General features: G+C 39.7%; 1 protein-coding gene across 3 annotated transcripts in view; it reads right to left on the reverse strand.

Moving 5' to 3' along the window:
- LOC127658766 (neural cell adhesion molecule 2-like) overlaps nt 1-14635 on the reverse strand; it is a 250492-nt gene that overhangs the window by 52176 nt on the left and 183681 nt on the right. For all 3 annotated transcript variants that reach the window (XM_052148260.1, XM_052148259.1, XM_052148261.1), the window contains exons 6-7: nt 9302-9419; nt 4940-5100 (exon numbers count right to left, since the gene is read on the reverse strand). In XM_052148260.1, coding sequence (XP_052004220.1) covers nt 4940-5100; nt 9302-9419 — 279 coding nt within the window. The remainder of the gene's footprint in view (nt 1-4939; nt 5101-9301; nt 9420-14635) is intronic.

Consider the following 14635-nt stretch of genomic DNA (forward strand, 5'->3'; position numbering starts at 1 on the left):
TTTACCACAACATTCTGTAGATAATTAGATAATTGAGGTTTATTTCACACTAAGGAGTTAACTAACAAAGGTAATAACTGTCTTTAAAAATAATGTAAAAACGTAGACAGTCTCAAAAGATTATTGATATGAGGGGCAATAATAATCTTTCATTAACTTAAGAAGTATATATGCTTGAATTGCTTGACTGACTGAATGAACTGAACAGCATAGTTTCCCCAGCCAGAACATGTGACAACCGGTACTTCTTCTCTGTGTTTACGGATATGACGTAATGACATAAGGATGTATGATATAAGCCTGTAATATCGCACCAAATCCAACCTGACAGCTCAAATCATCAAATACAAATAATTTTTGTAGGCTTAATGTAGTGAATCAGGGTAAGGTGAAGACATTGTTTTGAAAACTGTTTTTTATATACTCAATCAATAATGGCATTTAGTTTTAACCAAAAAATATTCCGTAGTGCAGCTTTGGGAATTGTTTACCCAAAAATGAAAATTGCGTTATTATAAGGTCAGCCTCATATATTTCCAAACCTGTATGACTTTCTTAATTGGATCACAAAAAAAAAAAAATAAATACCCTGGCCGGGGCCTGGGTAGCTCAGCAAGTAAAGACTCTGACTACCACCCCTGGAGTAGCAAGTTTGAATCCAGGGCATGCTGAGTGACTTCAGCCAGGTCTCCTAAGCAACCAAATTGGCCCAGTTGCTAGGGAGGGTAGAGTCACATGGGGTAACCTCCTCGTGGTCGCTATAATGTGGTTCTCGCTCTAGGTGGTGCGCAGGGTGAGTTGTGCGAGTATGTGTAGAATATCGTGATGCCTCCACACGCGCGGTGTCTTCGTGGTAACACGCTCAACAATCCACTTGATAAGATACGTGGATTGACATCTCAGACGTGGAGGAGATTCGTCCTACGCCACCCCGGATTGAGGCAAGTCACTACGCCACCACAAGGACTTAAAGAACATTGGGAATTGGGCATTCCAAACGGGGGAGAAAGGGGGAGAAAAAAATAAAAGAATATCCTGGCCACTCATTTTCATTATATAAAAGTAGTCCTAGTGCTCTCTTTATAAGACTTCAACAAAGAAAATTAGGTTTTGGATAAAATACTGTAAGTGTTTTTTCCACTGGACACTCTTAGACTTTGGAAATAGAATCTACTGCCAATAAAGTTTTCATTTTTAGAATACATATTTTGCATAGAATAATTTGCTTAAGCAAATATCCAACTGAACTTTGTGTCAACAAACTCATTCTAGTCTGACACCCGACTGGATAGAGAACTGTTGAGAAAACAACATATTATTGCAGACAGGTTGACATTTTGCTGTCTGTCTGGAGTTTAAGAAAATAAGAACAACAACACATTGATGAGCAGTATTTGTTTTGTGATTCTAACAGGCTCCCACTTGTAAATAAACAATAGCAAACAGTAGGGGTTGTGCAGCATAAGAATACTTAAAATTCTCATCATAAATCTATGATGAGGCTTGTCTTGTGTGGCAGTGCTCATTAGCAGAGTAACTGATGTACAAGGGTGGCCGCCTTCAGGAAAATAGTTGACACCACCGCTTTTAACCTGATTAAATTACATTAGACAATACTGGGCTGCAGGGTGCACAACAATAGCAGATAAATAAAAGAGTTTAAAAACAGTTAAATAGTTACCACGGATCAATCTAATAAACAGCTTTCAAGCCATACAATCATTTTAGGGAATATTAATCTCTTCTTCTTGCTATGTTGACAGTAAGATCATGCATTGTTCAAACTGACAATAAATCTCATACATAAGGAAAATCCTAATGACACATGGCAAGTTTGCATGTGGAAATACTGTACTTCATTAAGGTTTGTGGGATTCATTTAAATGTAAACTGGTGCTTAAGAGAGAAGTGCGTAATTTCTGCACCACTAGGGTAACCAAATGAACTTTAAAAATAATGATTCATTTCAGACTGGTTTCCCAAAAACTCCCCAATTTACTATTGGTAAAATAACAACAAATTGTTGCAAAACTATTTTGGAGTATTGGTTGAGGCAATGTTTCTATGTCTGTCATTGGAATGCTTAAAGGGACAGTTCACCCAAATATGAAAATTCTCTCTCTTTTTTTCCTCGGCAGAACACAAATTAAGATTTTTAGAAGAATATCTCAGCATTGTAGGTCCATACAATGCAAGTGAATGGTGATCAGACCTTTGTAGCTCCAAAAATCAAATAAAGGAAGCATTAAAAGTAATCCATATGATACCAATGGATAAATACATGTCTTCAGAAGCAATATAATAGTTGTAAATGAGAAACAGAACAATAATCTCCACGTTCACTTACACTTTAAAATGTAAAATTGAAACTAAAGAGTCACCACATGTGACTTTCGAATGTAAAACCGAAAGTCAAAGTGGAGATTTAGGGTAAAAAAGTACTTAAATGCGTATCTGTTTCTTACCCAAACTGGAATACTATCGATTAATTCTGTTTCCTATATGTTAATTTTGGAGCTATAAAGGTCTGATCACCATTCACTTTCATTATGTGTACCCACAGAGGTGAGATATTCTTCTAAAAATTGTTCTTTGTGTTCAGCAGAAGAAAGTCATACACATCTAGGATGGTAGTAGGGTGAGTAAATGATGCGAGAATTTAAATTTTTTGGTTGAGTTTCATTACACACTTTAAACAATAATCTTTATTTAAGAAGGATTACTTAAATCATCACAGGGGAAAATGCACAAACATATCAGCAAACAGCTTTGATATAAAGCGTGACGAGATAATCCAGCACTTGAACCTTAGGATGCCATTCAGTAAAGCCCAAAACAAATTTTAAGAGTGTGCAGAAAATGCAGACATGTGCCTAGACGAGTGGAAACCCCAGCAGCTCTCTGACTCTGTCAGCTGTCAGGGGTCATAAAGTAAAGTTACAACTCTGATTCCCACCACGCTTTGCAAAACAAAACTCCCATCAAATAAAAGGGGCACATTTAAATGAGTGCTTTGAAGAATACCCTTTGCTTGCACATGGAACAGATTCTGATGACTACAGAATAAATCTACATACATTTACATAAGGAGACAAGGCGCTATCTGAATAATCGAGGAAAATGTGGGCAGCTTCATGAAAATCTAAATCTAAATTCTTTGCCATAAAGAATGAGTCAACCATTCTCATGTAATTTAGGGGCTGTGTTGTAGTGGCTGTGCTCTGTACTATGAAGAGAGATAGGGAAGAATAGGGAACATGATGTACCACTGTAGTACTACTCAGTATTACTGGGGCACAGAGGAGACCAAAAGGTTGTATTTAATTATAATTGTATTAAATTTGACTTGATTTTACCAGGGAGGTAGGAAATGTTGGGGTTTTAAAACCTACAAGCTTGGCTCATGAATATTAATTCAGTTACATGATTATCACCCATTCATCCTTCCTGAAATCCTACCTGATTTGCTGAAAGATAAGAGACTGAACTTGTGCAACAGTATTCCAGCACAACAGTTTGGCTACTGCTTGCTCATAAAGTTGTTTTTGATAACACTTTACATTAGAGATCACCAATCGACTGGCCAGGGACTAGAATCAGATGATTTTCCTCATTTCAGTCAGTCTTACATCTTTCCGATTCCGAGCCGGTCCGTTTTGTTGTCAGCAGCACAGGCAATAACGTCACAGCCGCATGTAAACATGTTGTTGGCGTGGAAGTTCTTCACTGTGAGTTTAAATACATTTCCTCAGCCCAAAATACACAATACTGAGTAGGTGGTACTTTTCCGATGTTGCGTTGCCCAAGTTGTTTAATCTCGTGTCATGTCACACGCAGCCTATTACATGCCGATCCCGAAGCAGCAATCAGTTTTACAACTGATATTTGGACATCTAACGTATGCTTAATGTCAATGTTGAGCATATTCGACACTTCAGTTTTGTCATGGGCTTGTAATCTTTGGAATTGTTTTGTTAGACGAGTAAAAAAGAGAAAAAGGTCAATTTATAAAAATAGTGGAAAATAACAGTTTTTTGTTATATAAAGCAACTCATTTTCAGTTAATTGTTATTTCTTCCTCTTTCCAGTCAAAGAGCACTTTATTTTGAGAGTTGTTTAAGTCAGAGAAGATCCTGTAACTTTGTTTGGGGGAATTTGTAATGTTTAATAATTAATTTTATTATGAAAATTAAATTTTGCATTGAAGAAAAGTAGATTTTTGTTTGTATATGCTGTCAATTATAGATCTTAGAAAAAAAAATTGGAATTGGGAAAAATCGGTATTGGCAGGTCACACTAACAAAAAAATGGGAAATCGGAATCGGCCAAGAAAATTGCAATCGGTGCATCTCCACTTTACATTAAGGTTCTTTAATTACCATTAGTTAATGCATTAGGTATTATGAACGAACAATGATTTACAATATTAACCTTGGTTAATGCTAATTCATCAAATTATTAATTTTCATTGTTCTTGTTAGTTCATAATGCATTATACCTAAACAGTTACGTATATTACACATATTAATGAACGACACATACATGTAGTTCATTAATATTAATTTGACCTATAAAATAAAGTGTAACATACAGAAATTTACACTAGAAATGTATAAATGTGGAGGGAAAATGTCCTCCAAATTGTAATGATTTCTACACCCTGACATTCTACGAGCCTAAACTCAACTCTTGCTATAATGCACAGTAATCATTCTGACAAAGCTTGGATTTTCCCTATCATTATATATTCTGTTGCTTGTTGAGATAATTAATTTTCATATAATCACCTGCGTAAATCTACTTAGGCAACAACCTTTTCCCCCTCATTTCAAAATCCTTCAACCAATTTGACAGAACGATACACACACTGGACTTATTTTGCCAGGTAACATCCCGCTTGAAGAACGAGTTGTGTAAGCCGATAAAAAGGATTTCTTACCAAAAACTTTGAGGAAGAGTTCGTGCTGAACTTCTCCTGCCTTGTTAGAGGCCTTGCAAGTGTAGGAGCCTCCGTCATCCTGTTGAATGTTTCGAATGGTGAGCGTCGTACCCCGAGCTCTCATTATGTACCGCTCCGACTCTTGAAGCTGCACTCCCTTCCTGACAAACCACACAAATACATCTCTTGTCAACTCAACAAAGCCGAAAGTCTCAATATATTGGTACTCTTCACATTGCAACATGCAAACTTCTGAAACCAATCAAAAATGCTGTACATAATCAGGTACAGGAGGCAAAGAACTGTCTGAAATTGTTTATCATATTTCAAGAATATTCTGCTATATTCAATATACATACAGTATAGCCAATGATATAGATATGCAAAGGTATGCAGTTTAGGTGCAGACAGAATAATGTAATATTTATGGAGAAGATTACAGTGGAGCTTCAGGCTGCCATAATGTTGAGAGAAGAATGAGTGGAAATGAAATCTATTTAAAGCAGAGAGACCTGTGCGGTTACAAGAAATGGAAAGAAGGTAATCAAATTACAGTCTCTGCGACCATAAAGACAGTCAACATATGAGACAGAGAGAGAGAGAGAGGGAGGGAGAGAGAGAGAGAGAGAGAGAGAGAGAGAGAGAGAAATAGACAGATGTTCCATTTTGAAAGCTACAACAAAACGGTTACATTTTGAGCAGATGTTTTTAAAGCCAAAGGGCATTACATCACACAAATTGCAGTGACACTAATTGTAGGTGCAACTAAGTGCACAGCTCAAGGGCACAACAGTAAAAGAGCAGGTTTGTGGTCACAGTAACTTTCCAGTCTCTGTGTTGTTCTCACTTGGAATTATGCTGCCTCAACTTGATTGTTGGAAGATCCTACTTCCCACTTCTGAAATCGTGATTATGATTATGTCACATTCAAGTGCATAGTGGTCATAGGAGTCATGGGAATAGGAAATTTGCTGACAATAATGGATTTTCTTTTTTTTTTTTTACAATAAATACTCTTCTCTGTGTCAAAAATTTCAATATGCAACAAACAGTTACAGATACATGTGTATGACAGAAACTGCAGCAACTAACAAGCTGTATTTCCAAAAATGAATAATTACCTACCATTCACTTTAATTGCATGTGAAGGCAACATGTCATGTCAACAGTCCAAATATGAAATTGCCAGCAACATTCCTCACTCTTCCCAAAGCATGCATTTAAGAGTAAAGCAATGCCAAAGTAGCATTTTTGTATGTAGACATAGTTCTTTAGCCCTACTCATATACAATTATGGCATCACTTCACGATCCTTTTTGGCACCAGTAATTCAAAATAAATAAATTATCTATCAGGGTTTTAGCAGGCGTAGTGTAAATGGTGGCTCTATTGTCATGTCCCAGTGAGTGTATCAGTGAGTGGTTTGGTTAGGCTCATTCATTAAAGGTCAACGTGCCAGAATACTTGGCAGGGATCGATTTCATCTTGTTCATTCTCATCTGGGCCAGAGGTAATTACAGTGATTGAGAGCTTGTAATCAACACATTGGGCTGCTGTCAGTCAAAGTACACGCATTAAGAATAGAATAAATATATCAGTTCTCTGTCATCAGAGCTCTTTCTCTGCTTCACTGGCCTTCTGTTCCACTGTTCTGACATGGCATCTTCACTCCCTTCACAATAAATCTGTGGGAAGAATAAATTTTGTTTGCTTTACATTTCAGTGTATTTTTTGTGCCTTGGCGCTTCAAGAGAGAAGAGCAGGATAAACTTACTGTAGATTTGAGTAAGCTAAGGTCGATTTTCCTGTTTTCTATTAAGATGGTTTGTACTTGCATAAAGCGGTGTCACTGTCCTCTTTTAATGGAAAAATTATTTATGTTTGCACAGTCTGTTTATTCATTTTACAGACTATGGGATGAAAAAATTATGTACCTGATTACAAATCCCTTAGTGGGTACTGAACTAAATAAAACCCCTATCAACTATAATACAGTGGAGTCCAAAAGTCTGATATCTCTAGATAGTGTATCAGAATGCCCCTCCCTTAGTCATCATCGTTATACCTCTAGGGCCGTCCTTCAGCCATGCTCACAGCAAAAGTGGGCTAGAGAGAGGAGAGGTGCAACTTAATGAGCCTTGTTTGGGCAGTGGATGATGAGGCGCACCTGATGTGAGTGGAGCCTCATCAACGCTGGCATTAAAACGCAGAGTGCGCCACTCCTTGGGGAGCCGGCTGCTATCTCCTTGTGTGCACAGCAAACACTGTCATCCTCAGGTACAGGAGCAGAGTGGGTAGGATCCTGGTGGAGTTTGGTGCATTGCCGGATTCGCTCCCCGAACCACCAGGATGAGTTACCGTGCGTTCAGACCAGAGGTGTCGAGAGCGTCAAATCGACCGGAAGTCATTCATTTTCTATGACAGCCAGTGTCTCTCGGCGGCGAGAATCAGCAAGTTCAAGTGCAGCCAACATTATGTTAATGAGCTTTGACGCGGTTCGGCGGCAACCTATTGGAATATAGAAGTGCTCCGCTCTAGTGAAGTCTAGAGAGCACAACAGTGTAGGCTTTGGTTCCCACCAAACATTAGTTCCGAAGACAAAATGGAGGAGAAACTGATTACTGCCGTGGCGGGTTTTCCCGTAATATTTGATCTGTCCCTGTTTGCTTATAGGGATATAAATCAAATTAAAAAACTATGAGTGGACAAAGGTGTCTGAAATTGTTAGTGTGGCAGGTGAGTTGATGAAGTGGATATTATGGTTTATATAATATTATATAATAATATATTAAAACATTTCTTGAGGCTATACGCTACTTGTGATATGTCGTCAAAAAGATACCAGTCGACATCTCTGGATGTTCTCAGCGAACGTTGCCGCCTAATTCAAGTACGTCAGAGCGTCCACGAATTTTCGATAGCATTGTTGGCAGGGCAGCCAGAGCAAATTTTTAAGCTCTCGCCGCCTCTGGTCTGAACGCATGGTTGATGTGTTGCTGGGTAGACTACATGCATTTCCGCCAACAGGCTAAGATGCCGGGCTGCCCTTCCCCTCACATGCTGCAGCACGTGTGAAGACAGGCCACCAGAGAAGCCACCGCCTCTTGTGTGCCAAAAGGAGGGGAGCACATCGGACCCAGCCCACGTCCTGGACCATCCTATCGACACTTCCCCTGCATATACAGCCCCGATTCACAGCGAGGACGCCAGATTTCCCTTTACTTTTGGACACTAATTTCCCCATGGACACTTTATTCCCCTTTATGAACATTTTATGTTTATTATAATTTCTAATAAATATCTCTCCAAGGGATGACGCCACACCTGCACTGTCTCTCACTGTGCCTATTCTCCTGTTTATTGTTACAAATTTCTTGTACTGTCCCGTATATAGACAATTTATATATGTTATTTTGTTTAGTTGTGTAGTCTCTTGTGGTCCTGTGTTTGTCCCATGTTGTTTTTATGTAGCACCATGGTCCTGGAGGAACGTTGTCTCGTTTCGCTGTGTACTGTACTAACTGTATATGGTTGAAACATCAATAAAAACCACTTGACTTGACTTGACTTTACACCCACTGTGTCTGTATCTTGCTCACCCTGTCACAACAGAGATCGCTAGACAACAAAATGGTTCTCTTGAAAAAAGTAACAATTTGAGTGAAAAATGTAATTGGAAAATTCACATGAATTTTAGAATTTCTTAATATTTGGTGCATCCCATTTTGCTTTCATGATGACATGCATTCTTTACTAATTTAACACAATATTTTGCATTGCATTTCAACAAATAAAATTACATTGAATTGTTTGGTATGTACCCATTTTGTTTTCATTCCAGCATGTATTCTGCAAGTTTGTGCAAAACCTGATGATTCATGTTAATCCAGAATTATTTGAGAATGTTCCAAAGAGCATCTTGCATGGTTCAAAGGAAGCAAGGAAATCTGACCTCATGTAAAAAGGTGTGAACATCAGTCACAAATTGGCTTACATTTAATTAGTGACCATGAAATAGTACAGAAGCTTAAATTATTATTATTCATTTTACCTCTGTTTTAAATTCTGTTTTGATGGTTCAGTATTCTAAAACATTTTGTTTATTTCTAGGTTTAAATGGAAAAATAAATTCCAGATCAGATGTGCAAAGGAGGGATGTCAGCACTCAATCTATAAGCAAAAATAGAGCTTCAACTTTATTCAAAATTTTTAGTGAGGCCATAAAATGTCTCAAACATTTGGACATGTCTGAGGAAAGGCCAAATTCATTGGAATCTGCATGGATTCCAATGGCAGAGTTTTTGTCAGGGTTTTGCATAATCTAAGTAGGTGGTGATGGTGATGGTAATACATTTGTCATACCTGTGCCAGGTAACATCGGGCTCAGGTGAGCCATAGGCCCGGCAGGTGAAGGTCACTGATTCTCCATAGTCTGCAGTGGCATTGAAGGACTGCTGTGGCACAGACACTACTGGTGGAACTGTTTAAGAGAATAAATAAAAATTACTGTAAATGTTTCTGTCATTTCTAAATTATGCAAATATTCCCAACTTTTTTAACTTATCATTTTTAATTTCTCAACCTTGATCAGTGTGAAATCTCATGGTGGATTTCACTTAATTTTCAAGAGGTCTCAACAGATACACATATTCATATTCATTACAATTATATGAATTAAGGTGGCTTTCACATTTGGCATGTTTTCTGCAGACCGAATCAAAGCAAAATTGTTCCAGGCTGCCCTTATTGACTGTCCTTTATCTCGCTCTCCCGCTGATCATCTGATTCAGCATCGGCCATGCTCCATCACGCCCTGGCCATGCCCTCCTCCTTGTCACACTCCTCCCTTGCCCGATTCAGTCCGGGCAACACCAGTCTGACTAATTCCCCCCATCTCTGGAGGGAAGACGCAGCTCTTCCAACCGTTCTGTCAGCCAGTAGTCCACCCCACCTCCTGCGAACCTGGGGAAGAGACAAGGGAAGGCGTGTGGAGAGGGAAAGGGCGAGCAGAGACACACACAGTGAGAGAGAGAGAGAGAGAGAGAGAGAGAGAAAGAACTTGCTCACACCTGCCACAGACCACGAGCCAGTACCCACGCCTGCCACGGACTATGAGCCAGCGGCCCCATCTATCATGTCCCAGAGCTAGCCCTTGAAGCCTTGTCCGTCTCAGAGCTAGCGCCTGAAGCCTTAACCATCCCAGAGCTAGCGCCTGAATCCTTAACCATCCCATATCTAGTGCCTGAAACCTTGTCAAGTCACACTGTCATGCCAAGCCTGTCATGCCAAGCCATGTTGTCTCGCCATGTTAGACTGCCACGTTTGACCTGCCATGCCAAGCTGCCATGTCTGACCCAATATGCCAGGCCGCCTTAACTCCTGGGACTCTGCCTCAAATTGCTCCACCTCCAGCGACTGATCTCTGAGAGTACAGCATGCCACGCCATCTCATCAGGCCCTGCTCCACAGTCCAAGTTTGTCTCGTCAGGCCCTGCTCCACAGCCAATGTCTGCCATGCTCCATGTCCTGTCCCGCCAGGCCATGCTCCACACCTGCAGGATTCACCATGAACTTCTGCCACCTTGCCTGGAACTCCATGATCTCCTGGCCATCTGCCAGATCCACTATGGTTTCCTGCTGCCTCGCCTGGACCGCCCTGGTCTCTGGACCATCCACCCTGGTCTCCTGGTCCGCCTGCTCTGTCCTGGTCTCCAGCGCCCTCTGGTCCACCGTAATCTCCAGAACCCTCTGGTCCCCTGTGGTCTCTAGCCCCATCTGGTCCCCTGGTGTCTCTGCCTCACAGCCCATGTCCGCCCCTGCCCCAAGGTCCAGGTCCACCATTACCCCCAGGCCCACCCAGCTCCTGTTTTTGTTGATTTTTGGGAGTCAGGAGCTGCCTGTTGAGGGAGGATATGTCGCAGTCATGTATATTTTTGTTCATGTTTTTTAATCATGACTTTTTATTTTAAGTGTAGTTCACTTCCTTGTCCCAGTTTCCTAACATGTGTATAGTCATGTGTTTTTCTTGTCTTGTTATGTGACCCTTGTGTTTCACCATGTTTATAAGTTCTGTGTTTTCATTGGTTCATGTTTGTGAGTCTTGTTATCTTGTTCATTAGTTATGTCCTGTCATTTGTTGTTTTGTTATCATTTCAGTCTTGTCATTGGTTGTTTTTATATCTTTTGTCTGTGTATTTAAGCCCTCATGTTTGCCATTCTCCTTTGTAGTGTTTTTTAAACCTGTAGCATTGTTGTTACATTTTGGTAACTTAGCCTGTTTATTCTTGTCAAGTCCTGGTCATATTTCATATTTAAGTTAATATTTCTTGTTTTGTTTTGGTTCATGGTTTTCTTTTGTACTTTCATGCTTATTTGGATTCACATTTGGATATTTTTTAATAAACTGCACTTTATTTTCATTCTTTTCATGTACGTCTTTGTTCTCCTTCTGTTCCTGCCTACTCAACGTTACAGATAGTAAGTATGTTTTCATTATATTAAAAGTATTAGTGTAATTTTAGTATAAAGTTATCTGTTCAAGCTTAATGCTTTGCCTGCAACAATTTTTATTCAAAAACCTTTATTCTTTGCATGTTAAATGAATACTGTACTGCATATTATAAATTAATTATAAAGTATTATAAACTACAGTTTATAATCTGATAATTTTTACGAGTTGTATTTTACTTTAAAATGTTATGTTTTAGATAACACCTGGTTGTATAATTTCAATTTAGGTAGTTGATGTTTAGCTGACTACTTTTTCAAAAGAGAACCTTAACTGAACCACACACACACAGCAGAGCACTGGGTTGTCATGCACTGAAATGGTTCCAACAAGATTATCATTGACTTTCTTGCCAATCGATGCCTATTTTCCAAAGGCAGTAATCTAATTCAACCTGTTCCCAGAAACGCATACCCAACTGAAACTGCCCTGCTAATGAGAGACACAATTGGGCATTAAGACATCAAATCAGGTCAGCTAAACATCTGGCATAGACTGAATTGACTTTTAGCATCAACGCCTGCAAGCTTTCAAAGGATAAATCCTTCTGGTACAAACCGGAGTAATGAAAATAAAACAGTTCTTTTGCTTCTAATTTCTTGTGAAAGAAAGAATATGAGTCACAGACTGAAAAAACAAAACAAGCAAAACAAACCACAAAAAGAAACATGCACTGAAAGAAAAATCACATATGATATATATTTAAATGTCAATTGTTCCTCTGTGACTGTAGACTTTTGATTTAATTTCCTGCTTCTAATGTTTTTCTCCAGAGAAAAAGACCCTAACAGGTGGCTTCTCAAGTGTTTCAGAAGAGATCTCAATAACGGCTACATTTGTGCTTATATTTGCCAAGAAACCAAATCTACAATTTAATTAAAAGATTTCAAAATATCTTCAAACTGCTAAAAATTCTCAAATTCCAAACACCAAATTATCTATGCTATTTGATTCACATACATTTTATACCTAAACTATTATTGTAGGACACGTAGCAATGAGACATATGTGAGAAATCTATTAAGTCTTAAGCGAGCAATGAAAGTGCAACCTTTGAGCAATACAATTTCCATCTGGCATAAAATGTCACTGATGAATCAAAACAGACTAAATGGCCAAAAGTATGTGGACACCCAAACAGAACATCCATATGAGCTTGTTGAACATTTGATTACAAAAACTTGAAACTTGGGCATTAATAAGGGGTTTGTATCCATCAAACCATCACAGATATCAGAGAGGCATTGCTGGCCGGATCTGGACCTCCACATGGCTTAATGTGGCCCCCGGCTCATTTATCCTAAAAGCATGGCTTTTTTTTTCATTGCATATTGCAGTTATCTTGCAACGGGACCTAACGTGCCCCCACAAGCGTTTAATCCCCGATTTGAGATTTATACTTTATACAGGCCAGCCTCTGCATAAACAGATCAATGCCTACTTTATCGTCAACACTGCTTAGGCCTGCCCACCGGTCTTGTGGTTAGAGTAGAGTGGTGAGATTATTTTTAGAGCAACAGGAGGTGTCACGATGGCCACAAAGATGTCAAGATGTTGTGCAGTGCCAGGTTGTGGGAAACTAGTTCCCCTTCTGTCACTCTCTCGATGTTGTGTCTATGTAGTGACCTTAGGGGTCACCTCTCTGCCGGGAAACCCCTCACGAACCTCCCATTCCCCAGCACGCTCGTATGCTCCGGGCGAGTTCTGGGATGAGGCCGCGGATTTGTCTCAGGGCGGGTTCATGGCCTCGTTCGGCGCTCGCAAAGAGGAAGTGTTGTCGATAGCAGTATCGGAGATATCCTTTTCATACTTGGCTCCTAAATAATGGAATAGTCTCCCTAACACTGTTCGAGATGCAGACAGACTCCATCAGTTTAAGTCTAAATGAGACTAAAGACTCATCTATTTAGCCAGACATACACTTAATTTACCCATCAACCCACTGCTTTAGTTAGGTCTGCTTGAACCAGAAAAATGTATCATGATCTGCATTAATCTGCATTGATCATTGATCTCTGCAATAAACTGAATTGCATCTATGCTCATTTTATTTTATTTGTTTCCCTGTCTCAACCTCGGGACTCCTATCCTGAGGTCACCAGAACCGGCTGGATCTAGTTCCATTCCTGCTTCGTGTTGTACTCCACTGCTACGTGTCACTGTTTGATGATGACTAAATGCAGCCAGAGCGAGCCAAACATCACTTTAGTCTACTACAATGGACTTCAGAGGATGAACTGATGCCAACTCCAACCATAAGACATGGGATACTTCATATTCCATTGTCTGAACCTTGGACTTAGGATGGACCACACCAAACCTCACTGAAATTACCAGCCAGGTTGAACTGCGATGCACCTCACTGATCTCTGCCTGTATCACTTAGGTCTATTGATGGACTACACTGGACTTCAAAGACATTAGTAATTCATCTTACAGTTCATACAAAATCTTTGTTTAAACACTGTCCCTTAACACTTACTTAGTTTAATCATTTTAAACCATGACTTTCACTATACTTAAGTAATATTGGCATTATATTCATGATGTTAGCCAGAGGGAATCTGGCCCCCACAGTGAGGTTATTTTTCTCCCATTAACCAACATCTTATGGAGTTTTGTGTTCCTTGCCACAGTCGCCTTCGGCTTGCTTACTGGGGTTATAAACACAATAATTATTTAATTACTTATTTTTTAAACAAATATTTTTATCTAATTACACAATTATGAATCATAGACATTGTAGACGTTACAGTTTTATCTTCTGTTAATGCCTGATCTTCTGTAAAGCTGCTTTGAAATGATGTGTGTTGTGAGAGGCTATGCAAATAAAAATTACTTGACTTCCCAACCCTTCGCGGTGGATGATCAGGACCTTCTGACTCGGCTACGCGATTCAGTTCATGAGGCACCCACCCAGGTACAACGGCGTCCGATTAATTTTGGTGAAAGACGAGAATGCCGCTGCCTTGCAAGTGGAGCCTGTTCCTCTAGCCGAGATGAAGATGGAGTTTTACAGCCCCTGATTCATCATACCCAAAAGAGCCGGTGGATTGCGGCCAATCTTGGAATTGTGAGTGCTAAACCGGGCCTTGCACAGACTCCCTTTCAAATGCTGATCATCATTCCATGTCTCGGTTCTACCTCGACACAGACCCTTCCTGCGGTTTTCTTCCGAGGGCCAGGTG

Source organism: Xyrauchen texanus, chromosome 18, assembly GCF_025860055.1.
Source record: "Xyrauchen texanus isolate HMW12.3.18 chromosome 18, RBS_HiC_50CHRs, whole genome shotgun sequence".
Lineage (NCBI taxonomy): Eukaryota > Metazoa > Chordata > Actinopteri > Cypriniformes > Catostomidae > Xyrauchen > Xyrauchen texanus.